This window comes from Aythya ferina (assembly GCF_964211825.1).
Source record: "Aythya ferina genome assembly, chromosome: 1".
NCBI classification, from domain to species: Eukaryota; Metazoa; Chordata; class Aves; order Anseriformes; family Anatidae; genus Aythya; species Aythya ferina.
In genome coordinates, this window is record NC_140296.1 from 161,841,067 (window position 1) to 161,867,006 (window position 25,940).

The window sequence follows — 25,940 nt, forward strand, 5'->3', positions numbered from 1 at the left end:
TCTTTTAGTTTAAAACTATTCCCCCTTGTCCTATCATTATCTGCCTGAGCAAACAGTTGCTCTCCATCTTTTTTTGTAAGCCCCCTCTACATAGTGAAAAGCTTCAATGAGGTAGCTTCAAAGCCAACCTCTTCTTCAGAGGCTGAACATGCCCAGCTCTCTCAGCCTTTCTTCATAGGAGAATAATAAAAATGCTGTGTATGTTTTCAGACTTAAAAAACAGTATTTATAAAAGTCAATATTTATAGGGATTTGCCAGGCGCAAGCACTGAGGAAATGAAGCACTATTATGTACTTTCAAATTCAGAAAGCCACTGACCATTTTGAACTGTCAACCTGGAATCAATATTAAGCTTCATAAAGGGGAAAATTACATAAAAAATTATGTATCAGTACCAAAAAAAATCATCTTACTAGGAAAGTCCTTTCCATCTGGGTAGTAATATTCCGTGAATTCAAAATGAATAGCTGGCATTTCTGGTGGAAGATAAAGTGACTTTTTATTGCAGGAGACCAATGTTTTAGGGGAAGAACGGCACTGGTCTGCTGTTGAGACCTGTAAAAGACAGAAGATTAACTTCATTAATACATTATATTTTCATCAATCATTAAGCATTTACTATTGCAAAGGACTGTCCCTGGCAGGGTAACATTCCACTACTCTCAGATGTAGATCCCCATCTACACAAAGTGCAACCTTACAAAACACCTGGTTAACTTTTAGTAGTAGACTACACAGAACAGTTGCACAAGAAAACTGCATGGTATGAATGGTACCAGATCCCCTTCACTCATGAGGCAGGATGCAGTAGGTCACTTTCAAAAGCATTCAGTAGGAGCCTAGAGTAGTCTGTTATCTTTACTGCAAACACTACAGTTCCTATATAAGCAATTATGCTAGGCCATGGCATATTTGCATACCAGTTGTCCAAAAAGGATCCCGTATCTATAAGATAAGGGATCAATAAGCTAGATAAGTTTATTATGCAAATGTCATGAAGTCCTTGTACTGTCAAAAGGACAGATTCTAGTACATGGGCCAACTCTCACTTGCATACTGCTAGGCAAGGTGTTCAGCATGCAACTACAAGGAATGTATATTTGGCTGTGCCCAAAGGTCTACTTTATAGAAGAATAAAGACACCACAGAACAATAATCTACTATTTCTGTTTCTCTACAATATAAATTGTGAGCCAAGGAGGAGATTGTCTTTTGATTTATATTTGATTCTAAATTTCATGGAATGTACATTGGTTTAAAACATAACTTGTCAAAACAAAATTCTTTAATCCAACACTTTGTAGGTTTGACTGCTAATTTGAAGTCACCAACTTTTTAATACTGAATATATGATATATGTAACAGTTTCACTGGAAAAGATGAACAGATAACCTTTATAAGCCTGCTTCACCTATGTAGCTGTTTTCAGATTACAAACATCTCTTAAAGAAGTGATATATATCTAGAAGAAAAATATTGTAATGTCATTATTTCTGTATCTTTTTTTTTGTAATGAAAAAGTAGTTGTGTAGGAAGGAAAGGGAGACGAGCGTCAGAAGAGTAGAAGACAAATGAAAACACTGACAGTACAAAAACACTTGAAACCCAGATGAAGGCTCCTGGAAGCAAGCTCCAACCTCCCACACTCTACCAGAAGCGATATGGCACAAAAGCCCTGGAAATTCAAACAAGAACAAATAAAATTCACAATGACTAGGGGAACACACAAGGCGTTTTTGTTTGGACCTGAAATTTGGAGCTGGTCCTCCAATATCACTACCATTCTGCCTTCGAATTATACTCCTCTAATCCAGTTGCCTTCTATCAACACCAGAGTTAATCTGGACCACAGCCAGCAGTTAGAACAACTAACTGAAACAAACAAAAAAATGGTTAAATTCTACTCAAAATATCACTCAGGGAACAGGCCAGAGAAGAACCTTCATTTAACATTTCTTAAAAGCAAACAAAAGAAGACAACAAAAACTACATACTTTGAAAAAGATATCAAAGATATCAATAAGAGAAACATGAAGTACAAAATCACATTAAAATAGTGGGTACCTAACAAAGTATAATGAAGGATGAAATCCTAAATGTCAGGATTTGGGGGATGATAGAACCTGGATCCAAAACATAATCATGGTATTGTGGTAGGGTATCATGCAGTCAGGAAGGAAATATTCACCAATTTTAATACAGTAGAAGCAGGCCCATAAAGGTCTAATACAACAACGAATGGAAAGACTTCTGTTAAATTTCAACAACTTTAGAACTGTCCCTTAAAAAACGTGGTTACATAACAGTCAAGGGCAAAGCAGCCCTTTTTACTAACTCAAAGAAATGTACCTGATATATATTGAAATCTGCAAGTCTAACCACAATAGGACTAGACATCAGTTTGCCCTTTGGTTGTTGGGAAGGTACAGAGGAAGCCCTAGGTGTTCCCTTCGGTATCTGTTCCTTGCCTGTAGGAAAGAACAATGATGGAATCATTGAAAACAGTTGTCTTTACAATAGTTTTAATATTGAATGGAATTAGAGCATTAGCGATGTAAGCAAAGTACCTGTCTGTAGCTTTTGAGGAGATACAGCAGATGGTGATGTGGCAGGAGAACCTATAACCTGATCCTTCACAGCCTGCTTAAGCAATTCAACATTGCTTTTGAATTCATTTAATAATTCTGTGGCCCATCCACTTCTGGCTTTAGTGGCATCACTATAATGCATCCAGTGATTGCAGCTATCTCCTGCAAGTGTCAGTAATGGGGAACAATATTAACTCATTTTATTCAAAAGTTTGCTTCTAACTGGATAACAAATTTTCACTAGTACACTACGTTTTCTTCAAAAAATCATTCCGTTGCATGCTGCAATTACAGAACAAGACTTAGAATGGATGTTACAACAAAAGTTACATATTGCATAAAAACAAGTTGCACTGCTTCATAAATTCACTCATAAAATATAATATTGTTACCTGCCTTTTAACACCATTAGTTAATGCTCAAAACATCACTGGGTATTTCCAGTTTAGAGAAATTTGATGACACTAATTTCATATGCTAGATGTCAAATATATATGTATAGACATATATGTACACATGCGTATATATATGCCTATGTGTGTGTGTGTTTGCATACATATTATGTTTCACTGAAAAAAAAAAAAGTAAGAATTTTCCCATGCTCACTCTAATCTTATCTTTCCCAGCAGACTGCGTCCTAAGTTGTTCCTGGTCTCTTTTCAGAAATGACTCTTTTTGTCTTGGTTCTTTAGCACCATCATGCTGCACAACCAAGAAGAAAGCAATCACTATTCTAGCACACAGCCTTAAAAATCAATACCAGTGGAAATTCTTTTATTTATAGAAAGTTTCTGTTTGTAAAGCATTTAAACCTCCAAAAGAAATTGGGATCTCTTCTAAGAGACTCTGTAAAGTCTACTAACCTTTTCAATAGTAAGTATGCAATACAATTAACTTTTACCAGGTGGTACATTGCTCTTTAAGTATCAGTATGTGAAAACTTACTTCATTTGGGACTTAATGAAGATTTGGAAACTAACAGTGGAGATGAGTAAATATGGTTGGCATCAAAATAGGAAAATGTCTTGAGAAAAAATTCTGATTTCAAGTTTAAATGCAACAATGTCAGCATGGAAGACACAGTAAGGGAGAAAGGTACTGCAGGATATGACATTTTTCCCCATCCTCCTGCCTCATAACTGGTTATTTGCATCTTTCTAGCTGAGAAAGAAGAGAAGGGAAAAGGGAAGAAAACAGAAAGAGTGCAAGAGGGTAGAGGTAGGTTAAACTCAAGTCCATGAGGATGGGTTTTTCCAAAACAGGGATAAAATGGGGTCACCCCAGGCATATGCATATAAACTAGCAGCATTATAGGGAAAGGTTTCATACTCTTCTTGGGAAGTCAGTATGGGTGGGTGCCACTTTGAAGTACCTTTGTACTAATGCATGCAGTATGAGGAACATGTGGAAGCAGGAGTAATTAGAGATCTGCATGCAGTTGCAGGGCTATGATCTTATTGGGATCACAGAGACACACACAACTGAAACACCACTAAGGATGGATACAGGCTCTTTGGGAAGGCAAGGAGCGGGAGCATCCCTTACTGTGAGAGCGGTGCCTTGCGATGCATGATCAGCCAGCCGAGAGCTTACAGATCAGGTCATCTCGTCACGAAGACGGTGAGGCGCTCTTCAGACAACTGGAAGAAGAATCACATCCACATGCTCTGCCGGACCTGATTCTTACCAAAAAGGAAGAACTGGCCAGGGATGTGAAGGTCAGGGGCAGCCTTGGCTCCAGTTACTGTGAGATGGTGGAGTTCAGAATCCTGAGGTAAAGCAACAAGGCAAAAAGCAGAATGACAACCCAGTAATTCAGGAGAACAGACTGGTGTACTTGAAAGAATTTCATGGTATATAACCCTGGATAGAGGAGGGGTTCAGGAGAGCTGGTTGATTTTCAAGAACTAATTCCAAGCTCAAGAAAGATCCACATTGAAAAGCAGGAAATCAAGCAGAAGTGACGGGAGGCCTCTGTGGATGAACAAGGAGTTCCTGATTAATTTCAAATAAAAAAAGGAAAGGAACAAGCTGTGGAAGCAGCAGCAGGTGACCCAGAAAGAATACAGAAGATGGGGCTAGGTATGCCGAAGCTGGACTCACAAGCTGACATGACATCTGGTAAGACAGGTGAGGGGCAACATGAAACACTTCTACATGTGTATCAGCAGCAAAAGGAAAACTAGGAAAAACTTGGACTTGCTGTTCTTAAGCACGAGATCAAGTGATAAAGGACATGCAGAAGGCAGAGGTATTCTTTGCCTTCTTTGCCTCAGTCTTCACTGGTAAGACTTGTCTTCAGAAGTCCTCAGTCCCTGAGACCATGTGAAAGCTTGGAGCAAGAAGACCTTCCCCTCAGCAGAGGAGCTTTAACTTAGGAAAATTTTAAACAGATTAGACATGCCCAAGTCCACGGAATTCTGATGGGATGCATATGAGGGTTGAGAGAGATGTCTAATGCCACAGGAAGGCTATTCTAAATTATCTTTGAAATGTTACTAGTGAATGGTGATCAAGAGAAGTTCCTGGAAGGAAACAAGTGTCATTCCTATCTTCAAGAAGGAGAAAAGGAACAGCTTCATCTCAATTCCCAAGAAGGCAGCAGAGAAGTCAGAATCCTGAAAACCATTTCAAAACACATTAAGGACAGAAGGGTGACCGGGACTAGTCAATATGAATTTATGAAAGGGAAGTCACGCCTCTTGAACTCCATAGCCTTCTACGGTAAGATGACTGGCTTGGTGGATGAGGGAAGAAAAGTGGATGTTGTTTACCTTAACTATTATAGCAAGGCTTTCAGCACTGCCCCAAGACATGTTCAGTGACAGAACGATGACGTACAGACTAGGTAAGTACGTGGTGAGGTAGACAGAAAACTGCTTTAACTGTTGGTTTCAGAGGGCTAGGATCAGCAGTATGAAGTCCAACTGGAGGCAGTCAATAGTGGTGGTGTATCCCAAAGGTCAATACTGGGTGCAATATAACTTCATTAATGACCTGGATGATAGAACAGGCTGTAACTTTGTAGATGGGAGAAACAGTTGATACACCAGGTAGTTGTGCTGCCATTCACAGAGACCTCAAAAGGCTAGAAAAGTGACCTAATAGGAAGGTCAAAGGGAAATCTAAGCCCCAGACAAGAATAGCCCGTGCAACTGTACAGGCTGGAGGCTGACCAGCTGGGAAGTGGCTTTGCAGAATAACCTGGGAATCTTGCTGGATAGGATCAGCTGCACAGATAAGGGATCTGGTATAAGCTTCTGTGAGAGCAGGTCTGGGAGGACCAGTAAAGAAACGGATTGCTGTACAGACAGGTTTTCAACATCCAGCAACAGTCTGTCTTATGTTAGGATTATCACAGTCAATGGACCCACATCCCACTTCACTTTTCTTAAGTACTATGAAAGGCTGTTGTTGGAAGGATTGATGCTCAATGGATTACAAGAGTATCTTACAGCACACATGCTCCCATTAGTCTTGCTGTGGTAAGGAACAAAACAGAACCAAAAACCCACAATAGCTCCATCTGCAAATATTATTATTAATTATTGAGGACTTCTTCCTGAAGAGCTAATTGCAATTCCCAGAAAGACTATATCAAAAGAAGCATTTCTAAATATTCCATGGGCTGGAAAAATACAAAACTGGAAAACAGCCTGGTAACAGTCTCAGAGATATACATGTATAGTTGTTTCCTCTTTGCCCACTGTTACAAAGTATTAATAAGCTGTTTTCTTTAAGGATGCAGTATTGCAGCATCTAATCTCAGTAGGAATGCTCTGCATATCAGATGACAGTACCAGACTCAGCAGTACATATAAGCATGACACCTACACGGGTAGAGAACTCCCTTTGAACTTACAAAATTAAAAAGTGCTCCTTTTTCCTAGAGTAAAGGGTCTCTCCCACCTCTTACAATTGTTTGCCCATAGAATTGCCACATTATTCTAATATAGTGAGAAGATGACAACTTGTTAAATTGGAAAGAACAAGTTCTGGTACGGGCCCTTCCCCTCCACAGACTGGACCAAAGAGGAGCACCCTCCTACATGTTTTTGTTGTTGCCTGCTGTTAGAGAGACTTTGATTTCTGCTGCTTAAACGTACTGTATGGAACACCATTTAAGACTGCAGGAGAACGCTACCTTTGCCCTACAGATGACTGTTTCCATCTATGTTTTCATGCTGTGGGAGTCATGCCCCAGGTATTCATTTCTCTTAAAGCATTCTCAGTCAGCTTCTAACATGCCCATCCAAGAGCCTACTGCTTCAACCTGGCTAAAAATTCTTCCAAAAGAAAACAAAAATCTAATTATTAGTCTACTTCCTCCATGTCTTCCTTCTTTCAAGAGAAGACCTCACAGAAAGCGTAAATAGTGAGACCAGATGTTCCCCTAGACGTTGTAGGAAGCAGCAATGAAAAACAGCACATGAACAGCTGAGTGACAAGACAGGCATGTTAAACACCTGTGACTTGAGTTCCCACTTTCACAGGAAAAAAAACTAGCATTACACAGTTCAACTGATACTGGGCCAATCTACAGAAATGAATATGCTGCTTGTCTAACCCACGCTAAATTACTATAAATTTTTATAAGGTGCTATAACTATACTTGCTACTTAAAATGCAGTAGACTGGCATTAAATGATTCCATCTGCACCCACGAGTGACAAGAATGACCTGCAGCAAACTACTGCTAATTCCTGTCTTTAATGCACATGGGTATCACTCCAAAGAGACTGGTTTGTGTTTGTAAAAAGCAAAACAAAAGCACAATGCACCCAATCACCCAAGCAGAAGTCCCCCTCACACTGAAATAGATTGCATTTGATCACAAAATCAACAGCAAACCTCTTTTGTCTCCTTTTTTTTTTTTTTTTTTTTGATAATTGGATAATTGCTGCTGGAATTTTATTTTGAGACTTCTGAAGAACAGATTTACCAGGAATGCTTTGTAAGAAATTCTTGGTTGGGAACTGCTACCAGATGTTTCATAAAAATTCCCCAAAAATATAATAAAATGCTGCCCAACTGACTCCCTACACACTAGCGTTCTTATTTATGAAAAAAAAAAAAAAGCAGTTTGTAAATGCCCATAAAATGATAAGACTTCTATATGGAAAGAAATCTGCCATATTAGAAGGCTGCATCTGACTCCTGTAGGTATCCAACTAGTGAATTCTCAATCTGCTTTCTCCTGTCAAAACACATTTTTTTTCACGTCAGGAAAGTGCAAACACCATTTTGCTGGCCAAACGAAACAGTGAACAGGAAAACTGTTTGGCCTAGAATAGTTCATTTACACAAATTTAATTGTGATTGGTTCCAGATTGGTTTTGTTGTTTCATTTTGCATACTGAAAGTGTGTATTTCAAGTGTTTGTAAAACTATTATTATTCAAGCCATATACACATTTTTATTTTTTAATTTTAGCTATGCAGTTCCATTTACAGGTAGTTCAAAAAAAATGCTCATTTTCATACCTGCTTTGTGAAATGGATAATAGTCCACTGTTAAATAGCTGAAAGAAAGCTGCATGGCCCCTCCTGTGACACGCCTATTTGAATCTGTAAAATAAAGCAATGCTCAGCTCTGCAGATCTTGTATTTAGAATGGTCGTTCTAATGTTCCCTGAAACACCTAACAGCTATTCTTTCTTCTCCCTCTACTATCTCTCTCCCCCCCTACAATCTCAACAACTTCCCTCAAAATTTTCATTCAGGTCGTCTTCACTGCGTTCTAAAGATCAGCTTGTAGAAAGAAATCCATGTTCGGTCCTCAGTCACTACTAACAAACTGCATATTGTTTTAAATGTTACTGAAAAATAAAGGTAACTAACTCTTTGTATGCATAATCCTGCAGTTTTTCTGAAACAAAACTTTTCATACTGAAGATTATGATCAAAGACAGATGTACAAGAATACTGTAAATATAATCTGCTTTCTTATCTGACAAATATTCCTGCAGTAAAGAGGGATTCTGAGAATCTCTCTGTCCTGATTCTCCACTAAATTTTAAACTTCATGAAAAAAAAAAAAAGGAAAGAAAAAGGATTGAAAAAAAAAAAAAAAGAGATCTTTCTGAGAACAATAAATCTCAACTTCAGTAGACATTTCCTTGCATGTAATTTATCATCTCTAGCCAGTGAGCTGTATGCTCTGCTGCTGTACAAGTATCTTTCCCAGTGAGGGAAATACATTCACCAAGTCTGCTTTTCACTCTCTTTTACGGCAGACCTTGTATCCCTCTGCACATTTTTCAGTGACTAGCCAGCTCCTTGAATATACACTGATTTCTCATTCTCTTCTGACCACTTTAAAAGGCATGAAATGGGTCATTTGTCTTTTTTCCTCCAATTATAAACATGGTACACTGCAGTAGCCTTGGATTAAAATAGTACAAGTACTACAGACATACACTATAAGGCCTCAGAACACTTGTTTTGTTCCTCCAATTTTCTGCAGAACATCCTAAATTATCTAAATTAGTAACATAGAGAAGATTGCTTGTTTATTAGTGTAAACTATCTATTTTATAAGGAATATTTACACAAACAGATTACACAGTGACCCTTTCAAGCAACAGTACTATTGCCACTGCAGTGCTGATAATGCAGTTAGCTAGCTAGCAATATAAAGGAAAAATCAGCAGAAACCATCAGTCTGGACAGAATCAGAAGATTCTAGTACTATTAGCAGTTTTTGTTACATTTATTTTAAAATAATTGCATTTAGCAATGTAATATTCTCCTGCTAGAGGCATCTAGCCAATTTTATTGGTGTCTAGAGACACGGGAAGACAATTCCTCTAAAATAAAAGCTGTTGATTAACATTAGAAGACATTTTGAAGAATCCAGTAAAGACAATTATAGTTTATATGCATGTTACTAAAAAAAAAAAAAAAAAAGCAAAACCTGAACAGTTACCTTTTTCTTTAGAGTGGATATCATCACATATATGTAGGTCCAAATGGGAAATTACTAAGTGATGAGAAGTTTCCTTAACATCGAAATCATTGAACAATTTCACTATCGCATCATTTTGATCAGGTGCTGCTGTAGTCTGGTGCGCTTTCACCTGCTGAGAGCTGGGTGCAGGAGCAGAGCTCTGAAAATATTTAGTCACATCAATTGGTAGAAATTTATCCTTCCCTTCAAGCATAAAAGCACCACAACTCTTCACTTACTATAAATAGGCCTTTCAAATAAGGAAAAATATGCATCATATACATTATGTTCACTTTGGATCATGAATGAGATTTAAGAGTGTTATTTTAGAATACAGCTAAGTTGATCTAATGGCTAGGTGACACAAAGAGACAGTGTCACTTCACACCCTGTTTTTCCCTTTCCCCACATCTTTATACCCTGCCCTTGCAGCACTGGTATTTCTCTAATTTTTGTTGCAAGCCAGACTAGCAGAAAAATACTTTTTGCTGGGATCATTTCTGCTAGTTTAGCTCCACAAACTGTATCACTATAGGCTCAAACAGAAGCCAGCGCCAGGATCAGGGAACTGGCAAGATGCAAGTACAGGGAATTGAAGAATCAGAACCTCCCTACTCAGTGACAGCTAGCCATTTGATTGCTATATCTGATCATTGCAAATCATCAGGACCACCACAAGAACTGAAGTCCGCATTACAGTACAATAGCTTTATTGTATGAGATTCTACACAAGTGAATTTATTCAATCAGTCCTAGTAATAAATTGTGGTTTACAGTCCCATCTTTTATCAGGGTATTTGTGCTGCTGCTTCACAGACAAAAAGAGATCCTCCCCACAACACTCACTAGAAAGACCAGTTGGTCCAACATGCTATATGCGCTGAAAGATGACAAATGTTTATGTAAGACTACTTTACATACAGCATAAACATAACATCTATGCCAGCAGACATGTTAAAAGCAGAATTATTTTTTCACCATGTATTCCAACAAGAGAGCTGTATTAAGTAAAGCTCTGATTAAAGCCTAGTATTTCAGGAACACGAAAACAGACTGGACCAGCACTTTAAACCATTATAGTAAGTGTATCTATTCATGCATTAAGGTTACTTTAGTGTCTCTTAATTTTATTTATTTATAATTCTTCATCAGAAACTATTTTAAGACCAGATTTACTAAAGAATGTAATCAATTTTTAAGTAAACACAGAAGTCAAAATATTCTGTACATGAATAAAGAAACATTTTTTTCTTTCCTGTAATTGACATTAATACACAGAGTTTTGTAAAATGAAGTCTTTTATACTGCTGTGATCATTCAGGATTAATTCAAGATAGACAGTTGAATGAAAATGAGTAACTTGCATCCTCAAAAAAATCAATTAATGCAACTAAACACACTGTATTTTTAAAAACTTAATACTCATAAAGTGAGACAAACAGTTACCATACCTGAGCTGTTTCAGAAGCCAAGCTTTTTCTCTGCTCTGTTGATTTCTCTATGGCTTCACTAAGAGATTTGGCATACTGCACCATGGCTTTCAACTGGGAATCAGTCAAAACCCACAGCAAGTCATCCAGAATCAGAACCAGTTTTGATGCCACCACGTTACAATCCTTTAGCTATAGAATAAAAATATAGAATAAAAAGGCAGGTTTCTTATATCAAATTAATGAAAAAGACTGAATAGAACCCCACACTTCTTTAAAAGGAAGTTTCTCCCATATTGAATAAAATTTTAAATGAAAGATATTCTTATTTCTCTTACTAACTAAAAAGTGCCTATGATATATCATAGCATATTTATTTGTGCCTAACTTTTTATGTGCGTAGCACACATTGAATTCTGAACTGTTTATGTAACCATAAGTGATATAAGTATCATCTGAATCTGGAGAGATTGCACAAGACACAACATCATAAATAAAGCTCTGGAGGTCAAATAATTTAATTAGCAGGACCTGTGGAATTTCTTCATCTTTAAATTCTGCCTGCAGTTATTTAAATTCTGACCACTTTTTCAGTCTTACTGATTACATGCTACAAAAAATTAAATTAGATTAAATTAAAAATCTTTACTATGTGCATATATTCATAGAGAGCGCAAGTTAATTATGAATTCATAAAATAATAGAAGATTTCAAAGTTTTCAAGTTTACCCTTCTTTTAAGTGTGACCCTAATTTTTGATTGGTTTGTAATCAGTCGAACTGGAGCACTCATGATTTCATGCTTAGAACTCTGGATTGCATCCGCTTCTATTCTGATCATCTGCCAGTTGATTTCTTTAAAAGTCAAAACCTTTAAACAGAGAAAAAGAGAAAAACACCTTCATGAAATACAACAGTTTACTTCCAACAAAGTATGTGCAGAAGCACATGTGGGTGTACGCATATATCTATACACACACACACATGTCCTTCATGCAGAGCTATATGAACAAGTACATTTTACTCATTTATTCCACTTAGAGGTGTCAAGAATTGAAGCCCTGATCCCGCTCTTTACCTCCAAAATGTCACAGAAATGTCGAGTGAGTTCAAAGCAGGCAGAGGGAAGAACCAGCATTTAAAATATTCACACACACAAAAAAAAAAATGAAGGCAATGAAGGCATAAAATTATTTCATGGTTTCTAGGTTGCTTTTGGTAGAGGGCAAAAAAGATTGTCTAGTGTGGTCTCAAAACACTAAATTCTAGTATGTAGGAACAGAGTCAGGAAGGAAGCAAAGCTACAAAAAAGTAGGGGGTTTTAGTTTTTTGTTTCAATTAAAGGAAGTTAAACATTAAGTGTATTTTAAGCCACACAGTCTACACAAACTTTCAAACCAGGAGATAGATTTCTAGAAGACAGTAGGCAAATGTAAAAATAACACAAGAACATCAAGTAGAGCTGGATATAGAAAGTCAAATATAGGGAAATGAGTGATTATCCAGTAGCAACATGGAAAATCATCAAATGAACTGGGCATCAAGAGGAAAAAAAAGTTAATTCTAGTTTCCCTAAAACTCAATCCTACACTACTCTTTGAAGAAAAAAGATCCACCAAGGAGAAGAGGAAGGGGGAAGAGTTTGTTAGGCACGTGTCTTATTTTGCCGTTGCCATTCTCTTGTCATTCAGAAAACTGTACAGCCTATGTCCTGCAAATATAAGCAGAGACTTAAGTAAAACATACCCAGTTTGTCTGAGGAGGTACACACAATGAAGTAGAAAAGATGGAAAGGCATAGTGAAAAGCAGCCTGAAAAATACTGTTTGCAGAAAAGGAAAATATCTACCTCCAGAAGCAGTGTAAATAAAAATCTAAAAATTCTAAGGAGATTCCTCATTATGCTACACGTAGGTACAATATGATCTAGAAGCACTTCCTTAAAATGTTTTTAGCATAGATTATCTTTATAGTACAGTGTCAGTTTTGTTCTCTCACCATTTATTTTATCGCAATTTACCGCTAACAAATCACTTGCTACAGTTCCTACAAGTTTGTGTTTCCAGAACTCATTGAACTAAATGAAACGCTCCTCAAGGAAAGCACTATAGGGGAAGACTATTCCAAATCAAATTCTTCTTAAAAAGCATATCATCAAAAAATATAGCAATACAAAATTCCATCTATTCAAACTTGAATTCTTCCAATTTAGACTTCATTAACACACAGATAAACTGCAGGAGGGACATGATGCAGACTGTCAGAAAAAATGCTTTTGAACTTAGTTTTGAGGTGTTTTTAACTATAATGTTCTCTGGGGGTCTCTTTCTCGATGTAAAAAGCAACTACCAGTCTCCTTATCTCTGAGTAAACTCTGTGTGCTCAGTAATCTTAGCTCTCAGTTTCACCATATTTTTTTTAAACACCTATATATTCAAGGTCTGCTGCGTGTCAAAAGTAGTTCTCAATAGCAAATACAGCATTCAGCATCAGCTTGGCATTTAGTATACATTTTACTTCAGTTACATGGGAGAAAGCAAAAGAACGATGTACGCCTATGCAGGAGTTGCACATTACTTTTCCCGGAGAGTAGCAAAGTATGTACTTTACTGCTATTACTTTTTTATACATGTATGATTTAATTATCCCCAGAAAAATGTTCAACTCTTACATAGAACCTTTATTAGAACTCAGTTAAAATTGTTTGAAGAAAAAAAAAAATCTTTATTAGGATAGTTCTCGCAAGCAAATAAATGACCAGCTAAAGCTTTAAAAATGAAAAAACACCAATTAGTTAATATTGACTTTTTCTTCCTGTATTCTTCACATCTGCTGTAGTTTGCATTTTAAAATGGTCAGAGTCTTGGAGAATGTAACAGTGGCTACATATGCTTGACCTTGTATTCAGTCTTCTTTAACATCCACTTTGGGCACTGCTACAGACATGACCTTTGATCTGACTCACACCTACCATTTTTATGTCCTTGGGTTCTTAGGGAACAGCTGAAACTACTGAGCGCAGTTTCTCAATTCCTGGTAACAGCACATTTCCTAGTGTGCATTTCAACTACCTCCTCTTCTACCACAAAAATAATATAACAAAGTTAGCAAAAGATAATACTCACCTCTCCACGTTGCCCTTCTTGTATCCTGGTAAATCTCAGGTCAGCATGTTCCCAATTTGCATTTACACTATATATTCTTAGCTGGGAAAGTTCAAACGAAGCATTAAAGGCTTTTGCACCAATCCTTATTACAATGGAGTTCACAGAAACCGAAATTCCTTCTACCACTTTTTCAGCAAAGCCATATTCACTAGAAGGTGAAATGCCAATGTATTAATTACAAGAGAAAGGAAATGTCACAAATTATATTTCTTAAAAAATTGAAATACAACATAACACAGACCGTAAGTTCCTAATGTATTCTTTATCAGTTACAGTTTTTTGTTAAATATTTGACCCAATTTACACTAATTTATTCTCTACCCTCTGATGCTAATCTCAAAACAATCATTCTATGAACAAAGAACATATTTTGGACAGTGATCAAACTCCATGAACTATAACAATTAACACAACTTTACATAGTAAAATATGCATAAATTGGTATAATTATAAAAATAGATAAAAATTGCTGTGTTTGTATTAAAACAAGCTACACTGTTATGTAGATATATTACTCTTCTTCATGTATACAAGAGTAATTAGTGTTGAACTATCTGACAGTTCCAATCTGGCTGGTATTTATCCCTATGAGCTAAGTTATACTGCCCATTAAGACAACTACCTTTTTATATGTAAAATAGTATAAACAGTTTGCTTTGTTTCATGCTACAAAAGAAAGGCATCCTAAATAGTCAAATTTAGGGACCAAATCAACATGTATTCCAGTACTGAAATAAAGCAGTTGCAATTAAATTTTTAGTAAAAATCTTAACCACTCTGAATGTTCTAGATTAGTGAATGGAAAACACTGTTTCATATATTCTTTTAGCATCTAAATTTATTTGGCTTTGGGTTTTTTTCTGCTTGTTTTAAAAGTACAGTTTATGTGGTTCGTCATTCCTTTGCCTTTTTATAACTTTCATCCTACACAGAATCTCTATGGCAATGATTTTCAAGCTGTACTCTGTACAAGGAGACAGACCCATGGACTACTTCTAAGTATTATACATAAGTTAAGTAAGAAAACGAATTGTATCATAGAATTCATTTCTCTATATATGGGTCCCTATGCTCACAGAAAAACATTTTGGGTCCATGAAAAGAAAAAGACTGGGGAAAAAATACTTCTGTAACGATGTCATCTTCCCACATTACCAGACATTTAAGCTATAATAGCAAGCATGAAATCTTTCAATAAGATTTGAATTATAAGATAAAGAAACTAGAACATTGAAATACCACACTAACAAATGTTAGTAACATTCAGTAGACAAAACACATACTCACACACCATTATGTATGTTTTCCAACTAAGTTGAGAGGCAAGGTATTTAAAATTTTGAAAATTAAAGACAAATCAAATGAGTATATTTTTGGTGGAGTAGTTATACTTAAATGAAACATTTCTAGCAAGTTCCATATACAGTTTAGATGGTTTTCTCCAGACATAGGTTTGAAACTAAATAGTTCTATCAGTATACATACATAACTCCATCCATAAGTAATAATATTTTAGAGCTGCAACACTATATACTACAAGAAATACACAGTGGATCTAAGTGTTCTATACTAATTCAAAAAGAGAAATTAAACTTTTTTTTAGATCAAGTACAAGTAAGGATCATTGCTGACCTCTGTCCTGATGCAGTTGCTATAGGAGAGGGTCCGTTAGGGGCTCGTGGCTCTTCACATGTGCTCATTTCCATTACAACTTTATCCAAGGACTTGAAAAACAAAAGAAAAAAAAGTTGGAGACATAAGAGGTAACAAAGTAAAAGGCTGATATATGAAGAAGAAAAAGAAATCACTGAAAATGTTTTTCTAAATATACATAAAGACACTCTAGACCGCAGCATTTTCCCACAAACTTTTGTGAAGTACCAAAATTACTTTTATTTCTTAAATTTGTTTATAAAGGTTTTCACATTTTGAGAATTCTAACATGCTGCCCCAGTTAAATATTTGCTTGTAGAATTCCTGATTCTATGTCATTATTTACCCATCATATTTACTTTGAAAAACAGCATTTTGAAAAGGGCGTTTAAAAAAAGCATTTTGATTTAATGCGCACTCATTTGGGTTTTCTTCCTACATGGTTGTTCTTTCAAAGAAATATTTAACACACTTCAAAAAACGTTAATGGAAAATATTTGAACCTAGTCCACTAAAATTCATAATAGTAGTGGAAGTTTAGTGCCGCGTCTTTAAAACAGAATCTGTACATAAAAATTCATTATATGACTCTTGGCTAATCTAGCGGAAGTATTTTATAGAAAGATACATTCTAGTATAACTTGCAACACAGCATATTCTAGTATAATTGTATGCTGTTATTGTATTTTTGGTACTTGAAGTGGGATCCTTAAAAAAGAAGCTGGGAATTAAGGGGATGAGACCCAAATCCTATTTTAATTGAAGGCTTTATTTAAATAGCAGAACTATAACACAAATTACACATAATGCATAATAACAGGGATGAAGAATAAGATGTGAATATACCAAAAGCAAAACTTTATTTCTGGCAACTGAATAAATCCATTAATCTCCTAGCTTATTCACAGTGCAATGTTTGTGACCTGAATTTTGTTATAAACTGGGAAGGCTCTTGATTTAAGGCTTATAGTTCTGCACTCTTGTGCCATTTCATGCTCATTAGAAACTCAACAGCTAATATTATGTCCCTGTCTAGCTCTGAGTTTATACCACCTCCTCTGAATTCCTCCATTTGCTCCCTTCTCCAGTGAGACAAAACACACCAAAAATCTTTGCCCTCAAATTACATTTTTTCACAGGTCAACCTGCCCTACCTACTGCACTTTATTACCACACCAATCACCACAATTCACTTGATCCACAAACTATCCTACTCTTGTCCATAAAGTGAGAAGATCATGATCTTACCCATGATCCCTGGCTGCTACCTAGAAATCCATTAACTTCCTACTCCATATTTTCTTATACTTCAACATACTGTGAATACTGCTGTCTCAGTTAATGACTTGCTTTGCAAAACATCGGGGAGGAAAAAAAAAAAAAAAAGAAAATCTAATCCCTTAGTCTGGGGAGGGACAGGGGAAGCAAAGGTTTATTCTAGTTATCCTACCATTTTGGGATGTTTTACCATTCTTGTGAGGTTAAACTAAGACCTTTGTAACATTCTCCTTTGCTATACCTACACAATTCATGCAAAGAATAGTAGGGTACTGAATACAGAATTCTTTGTAATATAAATAAGACTTAATTACGAAGACCTGGATATAGACATCCGTCTGTTGTTTCCTCACTGGAATCTGTTTGTACTTTGATAGAGGAAAAACTGCTCCATAGCATCCACAGGTCTACAAAGCAATCTTCAAAATTTTAGTGCTCATCGCATAGAAACAGGAGGAGATATTGGTGATGAGCAAAGGAAATTTAATATTTGCCAGTATGTTAACAGATGGAGTTTTACAAAGGATGACTCAGTTCCAAGAAAGTACTTTTGGCTAGACAACTGGGTTCTAGCTACTTCCTATTCTATGCAAAAAAAGGATGCCAACTAGGGAATGTTAATTAAAATGTAATCAAAGTTTCAGTGATAAAGATATCCCAACCAAAATAGTGGAAATTCAGATGTAATAAAGGGCTGAAGTTGGATACTTAGGCCTTTACATTTGTCTTCCTTGAGAAGTCAGAAAGACTGTTGTACAATCTACCACTGAACAGCTATCTTTTGATGTCAGTTTTCATTTAACACATTTGTTCAAGAAAAGTTTTATATAACAAAGTTGACTTTGAAAATCACCTTAACCTCAAAGATTACTAAAGTAAGTTCACAGCAAGCAAAGCAAACAGGCCTTGTTACTGTAGGTCAAAGTACGTAATCCTTAAGAATACCATGGCTTAAACTGCTTTCCTAATTTGGCAGTTGCATCTTACAGCCAAGGGGTTGAACCATCCCACTTCAGCATTACCATCCTTTAATCTTTGTGTGTCAGGGAAAAGCGGCACAGGCATTAGTACATTACAACTAGGTCACCAGCAAATCCATCAAGTATTTAAAACAACATCTTTTTTTCCAAGTCTGATTCAGAGGTAAGGAATTAGAAGCAGATTCAAAAAGTCACTGTGTGTCTGGGAAACACAACAGTTAAAAGGCCTGTTCATTCCTAGGCAGGCCCAATTAAGAAAGTTTAACCACCATCAAGCAAATTACTTCTGGAGTTACCACATCTCTCAGTAAATTCGTTAAAGAGAAAAATAAAAAAAGTGCAAGAAATAACATTCATTCTAATTGGTTTGGAGTCCTCCATACATCTTCTACATCCTATTTATATTCAAGCTGTATCCTAGGGTGTTAGAGAAATCTTGTGAATGTTGTCTGTACCAAACTTGCCATAACTGGGATCACTGGATAGACTGCAGATACAGAACAGAAAAGTCCTCAGAAAAAAGATAGCTCTAACAGATAGGTAGGAACTTGTAAACGTACTAGTTGGACAAATAACTACCCTTCAGATGAACTTGAGTTAAAACAATGCCTGAGGATCTTGACAGAAATCAGCTAACAGCCAAACATTATAATGACAATGCCCAAAGGAAAAAAAAAAAAAAAAAAAAAAAAAAGATTAAATAATTATAACAGTATACTAACAAAAACATTATGGTATCTTGATCTGCTGCTACCCATAGGACACTTTATAACTGTCCATTAATGTTTCAACTATTTCTAGAATCAATTTGAGAGAACAGTATAAATATTTGAGGAATTCTGCTACACAGTTTATATTTAGGAGTTGCTCTCAGGACTCACCAAAGAGATGGGATGCGTTTTCAATTTTGTCCATGGTATCTGCAATAGAAAACATTACTCTAAGACAAAGCAAATATTAGAGATACAGCAAAATAAAGCACTTGCTTAGGATGTGGTTTAGGTATACAAATTGTAACTCCTGGACTCAAAAGAACATTACTTTCACGTTACAAAGTTTATCTGAAAGTACTGTATAAGAAACTTATGCACACATCTCTTTCAAGTGTTAAGAAATAAACTTCAAAACCTACTGAGCTCTGGAAGGAAAACACAGAGGAGCAAAACAGAACCTGTCTCTTTAATACTGAGTTGTCAAACATCTGCTAAGTCAACACTGCCTTCCACATTCTTACCTTTAAAAGGAAATAAAAATCCACATTTGCTCTCTTGGCCTATAAATAATTGCTGCTCTGTAACAAGGTATTAAGAACTAAAGTATTAAGTAAAGAAAGAAGAGACTGAGGAACTGCTAAAGTTTGACCAGATAACTTCTGTCAAAACAACCCATAGCTTCTTTCTTACTCTAAATGCAATAAATGTGATAATCTAGGAGAGGAGATACATTGCTTCAATTCTTTGCAGCCAACCGGATTAAAAAAGTGAAGTTGGCTAGATTTAGAGCGTTTTCACATCTCCCACAGAGACAGAATCCCTCAAAAAGATATTTTTGGAGATTGGAAGGGAACAAGAGGGTGAAATAGAAAAAAATAAAACATAAAAAAGAACATAGTGAATCATTAAAGGATGCCAATTATATCATGGGCAAATATAAGCTTATACCTCTACTTCTATTTCTGAACATGCAGGAATATATTCCACACAAAGAAAAAAAATTCACTGCTTATTTTCACCATTTCTTTATGTATTTCATGCCATCCAAAGAGAAAAAAAAGGTGAGAAATTATTGCTAGTAACATTTTAGAGAAAGATGAAGCTGTTATCAAGTATTCACCCCAATTTTCTGTTAATACAAGCTTGTTCAAAAGTTTGCTGAGACAGAAAGGGAAAAAAAGATCTGGTTAATTGCCACTCCAGCATAATAAAACACTCACCCTAATGGATGCTTTATTGCAAAAGACTTTGTTTATAGCAAGCCATGTTGGAAGATCCAGCATGTTCTGAAGTACCTCTTGATCCAACTCTAAATTGGTCAGCTGGCCTTCCCCCTTTAACGTGCTCAGGTTGATCTTGTCAGGCGACAGATTTTTGGTGAACCTAAGAACAAACATGCACCTTAAGTAAATGCACGTACAGCAAGTCAGCGCTGTCCTGCACGCAGCAGACAATTTACTTAAAGGAATGGTCTAGCACAGTAGGCAGGGGAGATGGAAATTATATTAGATACAATTTCACCCTGAAAAGAATTAGAACCATGAAATTCATGTTTGCTTTATCTCTCTAAATACATAGACAATTAAATACACGATGAGGCATTTCCTTACTTGTTCATAATCCAGAATGACAGATGTTTCATTCAAAATACGTTAACTACTTATTTCAAACTATATAAAGTAGAATTGAACCCATTTCACTCTATTTTTTCAAAAGAAAAGAAATCCAAACCTCTGTAACATATACCGTAATTCCTGGAGCATGCAGAAATGACTGATAATTAAACTCAGGACAGATAACATAAGGGTACTTTTAAATGGCACCTATATTTATATATATATATATATATATATATATATAATATATATATATGTGTGTGTATACATGTATATACACACACTATGTATACATACACACACACTTTGTATCTTGAAAAAGTTTCATTTATACTATTGTTTTACTCAGAATTTAACAAAGAACTTAAATTATACATTTATATAAACAGGCACACAGGTGAATATAATATACTGGCTGGAAGCATGAAAAAATAGTCTGATGTGCAAAGGCTAAAAAAACATAGCTATTTAATAGAGAAGACATGCAATAAATGTCACTATACTTAAAAGGTGCTATGATTTGTTTATACAGCAGTCAACTGTGTCAAATGGTTGCCATCCTTGTGAAAGGACACAACAAACTCATGAGCGCTCTGCCCTCAAGTCACCAACCATAGCATTATACCTACCACAAGCTAAAGATCGGCTGTATTTAACCACACCCACACACAGCCATGGAAATCTGTTTCTGCTCATGAGTGGGTCTAATTTTACAAGATTAGATAGAAGAAAATACTGTTGCTTGCAGTATTTGTCCCTTTGAGACATTTCCCACTTGGAATCTGCCCATGCTGGTATTTTCCAGGCAGAGCGCAAAAGGGTTGCTCTGTCCAGAACAGCTGCTCTGGTGCAACCCAGAAGCCTCCTTTCCATTCAGACTGGTTTCTGTACAAAGTCCTTATTAAGTAAGGCACACAGGGGGAGATGGTAGAAGAAGGTGAAGAAGGCTGGCAAGCCTTTCCTCCTAAGAGTTTCCAACTGTGGCTTGAAAATTGGCTACCATTTTCTTAGCCCAACTGTTTCATTGCTTTCACGTGATGGTAAGCTTTGGAAATGCATTTACCTAGCCTGACAAAACCAAAAGGCCTATTTACCATTTCTACACACATTCAGACAGACATCATAAACCTACAGAATTTCATCTCCCTGTCAGTTTAAGCATAAATAACTCTCAAAGACCAAAACATCTGGGGGTGGAGGGAGCACAGAAGCTTGTTCAGAATTTAAAGTTCATTTATTTTTATTTTTTAAACTATACCGTCTGAAGTTATCCAGGATGTATTTGCAAATAATACTGGACATGCTGCTTATGGGAGAACAGTTGCAGTTGTTAGTATTGGCTTAAAAAACAAATTAACCAGAAGAAACGAGCTTTGACTCAAGAATAATATATTTTAATAATTACAATACTAAAAAATATATTAAGATCAGACTACTGACAAATATATTTTCCTTGACAACTAGTACTTTTAAGTGCTCCATTTAGAAACATTAAAATTATGTAAGCCCTCTGTTCCTCACATAGTTTTCCAGTTACCCTTCTTTCTTCCTTGTAACAAGAAAGAGTAAAGTGAAGAGCTGAATAACCTGCCTCAGTAAACCACCCTGTCAATAACTGCAAAATATAAGGTCTCATATATCAGAAGTCATATTGACAAGTCTCATCCAACTTCTTAATTGAAATTCCTAAAATAAACAGTCCTAAAATAACTGAAATTCCTGAAATAAACATTGAACATTTTCAGTCACATCATAGTATCTCTCTCTACTTACTAGATGATAATCACCTTTAAAATAACACCAGTTTGTGATTTTTAAGTCACATTTATACAGCAAATGCAAAATATTCTGCCATTACATACACACATGGCTTACTGAGACTCTGATGCCCTTTGTAGGAACTCCCCTCTGGGTCCCTTATAGCTATGGCACAAGATGCAGCACTCAACTCAAAGGCAGATAGCTGTAACCATCAGCTTCGTCTTTGTACTGCAGACAAATCACAGTAAAACCCAGAGGATCTACAGGAACACGTTTCCAAATTTCACAGTGAGAAAGACACCAAAATACCATCAAGGATGAGAATAGAGACAGTAAAGCTAATCTTAAGTTACTTCAAACACCCTTGGACAAAATAAGAGCTGTATCCTACCAACAGGGAGCAGAAGGACAGGGAAGGCAATATCAGCAAGCAGTGTCATTTTTCTTCCCTTTCAGCATAGCTTTTTTTTTTTTTTTTTTTTTTTTTTTTTAATAATTCTTCTGAGTGCTGCTTTCAATTTTTCACCTTTCCTTGCAACCAGTGAAGGGAAGAATGCTCTGTGTGCTGCTTCATCTAGCACCAACCAACACAAGGGGATATCCACCTGGAAGTCTACACCTTTCATTTCAAAGATGAGAGAAAGGAACTTCAGCAGGAAAGTTGTGGGAAGGTATTTCAGGTTTAGACACCTCTAACAGCTGATTTCTTCATTCCACTTCCCCAGCTGGAATATCACTGATGAGCGAGCGGATGCTGGCGAGACAGTGGCACCTCCCCAAAATCCATAGTAACTTCATAACATATGACAACCACATCTGCTCTGCCCAGAGCCAGTTTTCCACAGAGGATGCCAACACTTTACGTTTCTCTAATAATTCCCTGCTCCTTCAAACTCAATTGTTCCACAGAATATACTTACGATTACTTAGCACTTTAGCACCATTTCATACACTACTTCAAATAACAGGAAACTTTAGTTTCTTATGGTGTTTTCTAGTTTATAAATAAATAATTCAAAATTATAAGCTGGCATATTTGAGCAGCTAGCCCTGCAAAACACAATGTGATCACACCAGTTCAAATTTACAAGAATTTGAAACATCATAGATAATTTTTTTTTAAAAGGGACAAGCGACAAGAAGAACAGCATTTCGCATTTAAAACAAAATTAAAACATATAAAAAATTAACAACAACAAAATCCTCTTAGGGTAACTACAACTCTCCAAATGGCTTTGTTCTAGGATCCTACCGTATACCAAGCCAGGACATGCCCTGAAGGTGAGCCATGGACACACTGATGTGTTTCTAGTACAGGTTCCAGTGAACTTGCTGTAAGTGGGCAAAACCCATCACTGACAATATTGTTAAATAAAATAGATAAAATCTGAAACAATGTTTTAATACTATTAAATTTTATTATTCAATTAAATGTTAGCAATATTTTTAAAACTCTGGTGTTAACAATGCCTTAGAGATGGTTTCAAATATTTACTATCAAGGTTTAAGAACACCACAGCATGGACTTTTAGGTTGGCAAATTACCTCTACATCTAAATAACAACTGTCTCTCTTAGCACTACAACCTGGAATGCTGAAATTGCTTAAACTTTGAGAACATATTAGGCTATCATATTTACTATACAATTTTTATATAAAATTGAGAAGTATGTACCAGAAAGTTAGAACAGAATCTTGTTATTCTGAATAAGCACCCATCAGAAATATTTGATAATGTTTGATATAGTGAACATGTTAGACAGAAAAAAAAAATTAAAATTCTCTGAGCTTTCCATGTAATTTCCTGGAACTAACAATGTAACCAACTTCATGACATGCACACACCCTTCTCTCTGACTCAGCCTGTGCAAACAGCCCCCCCCATCCCGTCTTTTGGTTTTCAACCTAGCGTACGTTCCTTAGAACAACTTAGTCCTTAAAAACTGGCTCAAACTGGGAGCAAAGGCCAAGACAACTGGACCTTGTCTCTGCATAACATCATCCCTTGAGCTTCCTTTATGAGGGAACAGACAGTGTGGGTAATCCCTACTTGGTGCTAGAAATGAATCAAGGAGAACAGAGGAAAGCAAAAGGAAAGGGCAAGAGGAACAGAAATATAATAAAGTACACGGTTGAGTTTAACAAGGGTTTTTCACACATTATTTTGCTGAGTTAGTAAAACATCATTGTTAATGAGACAATACATAGTTGGCTTGTTAATACCACAAGCTATTCTTAGCAAAAACGTTTTCATTGATTTAGCTTCAATTTAACAAACTATCCTTCCCTTCTCAGAACATACAATCTGAAGTTCGGATTACTACATCTAATAGCATGAATTTCAATCCAGTTTAATATTCAATTCTCTAAGGTGATAGATTAATGCCATAAAGTATCTGACACTTTAAATGCAAGAATCCTGAAATACAAAGTTAATACCACAAGCAACTTGACAAACCCCTGAGCTGCGTGACACACACAATTAATATTATTGTGCAGTTAGACAGATGGTTCAATCTTCATTTTACAGACTATTGATTACGAGTTCAATGAAAAGCATAAAAGGTCACAAAATAACAGCACAGTACTAAATAAATATATGTGCAGTAGTCAGGACCACAATGAATAGTAATCTAGAGGTCTCAGTAAAAGAACAGGAAACCCATACGGAAGATTATTTTTTCCTTGCCCAAAATATTTATATTCTGAAGTTTTGCTTGGACAAGAAAGGCTTGGAGTTCTGAATGGGATCTCCACGTTGCACACAGGAAAGATGGCCAAGAAATGAAACTAGGAAAAAAATACAGTGGAGAAGACAGGGGAAGAAGCTATTCTGAAAGGATTAGCTCATGTTTTGTAGAATTGAGCCCACAGATTACGTGAAGTTCAGAGCAGTGCTCCACAAAGGTTTGGAGAGATGCCTTGTCACGTTCAATGAACAGAAACTCCGACCTCTAGATTTAATACAGAAATTATGGAAGTCTGAATCTCATTTGAACATGGGACACTCAGATGTTTTGCTCATCTACTGAACAGATAATCTGTTCCACCTGGCTCTACCATATGTCCCCCCTGCCTTTTAAATAAAATTCCTCCAGTGATTTGATCCTACGTATATGCCCTGATCGTGACAGACTATTAAATGTTAATATGAGCCACATGTCTTGCTTATGCCCTTACTATGAACCAGAAATCCTTTAGAAGATACATGGTTCAAAACAACAGGCTCAGAAAAACGGCAGCATGTCCTAACAAGAACTGGCAACTGTATCAATAATAAAACAGTAGGAACTCACCAGAAAGATTACTTTCTTCCTGTTCCACCTGGCCAAACCAAGTTATTAGATCACCAAGAAATTCAATATAATTTCTGAAGCAAGAAAGTCTTTTTTTTTTTTTTTTTTTTATTATTGTAGTTCAGTGGAAAATAAAGGTTCCCATGACTCTTGGTAGAAAGGAGGTCTACCATTATCCTGTTCACTGTACCACTTTAAATTTTAAGACTTAACATTAAAGTGAAGAGGGAAAGAACTAACTCTGTAAAATCTAAAATTAAAAAAAAAAAAAAAAAAAAAAAAGGGATCACCACAGCACTTACTGTTACGAACAACTTCCTTGTGTATTTGCATGTGTATCTCATTTGTAATATTGCAAATCAAAGTTGATTTCCATTAACTGCTCTGATCTGAAAAACCTTTAAAGCCCTCCCACCTTTCACTAAGTCACAAAAAAAAATGTGTCCCAGCAAACAGCAAATAACCTGCTGCAAGCGACATAATTTTCTCTCGTATTTTATCTAGTGTAACC

At 36.1% G+C, this 25,940-nt stretch overlaps 1 protein-coding gene across 3 annotated transcripts in view; it reads right to left on the reverse strand.

Annotated features, from left to right (window-relative positions):
• The window catches only part of BLTP3B (bridge-like lipid transfer protein family member 3B), a 56,018-nt gene that overhangs the window by 18,906 nt on the left and 11,172 nt on the right, over positions 1-25,940 (reverse strand). For all 3 annotated transcript variants that reach the window (XR_014688383.1, XM_084506029.1, XM_084506030.1), the window contains 11 exons: positions 19,977-20,139; positions 18,925-18,963; positions 15,765-15,856; positions 14,091-14,280; positions 11,697-11,837; positions 10,989-11,159; positions 9,517-9,697; positions 8,073-8,156; positions 2,569-2,751; positions 2,351-2,469; positions 415-556 (listed from right to left, as the gene is read on the reverse strand). Coding sequence is in view for 2 of the 3 variants with exons in the window: in XM_084506029.1 (XP_084362155.1) it covers positions 415-556; positions 2,351-2,469; positions 2,569-2,751; positions 8,073-8,156; positions 9,517-9,697; positions 10,989-11,159; positions 11,697-11,837; positions 14,091-14,280; positions 15,765-15,856; positions 18,925-18,963; positions 19,977-20,139 (1,505 nt within the window). In the remaining variant the exon portion in view is untranslated. The remainder of the gene's footprint in view (positions 1-414; positions 557-2,350; positions 2,470-2,568; positions 2,752-8,072; positions 8,157-9,516; positions 9,698-10,988; positions 11,160-11,696; positions 11,838-14,090; positions 14,281-15,764; positions 15,857-18,924; positions 18,964-19,976; positions 20,140-25,940) is intronic.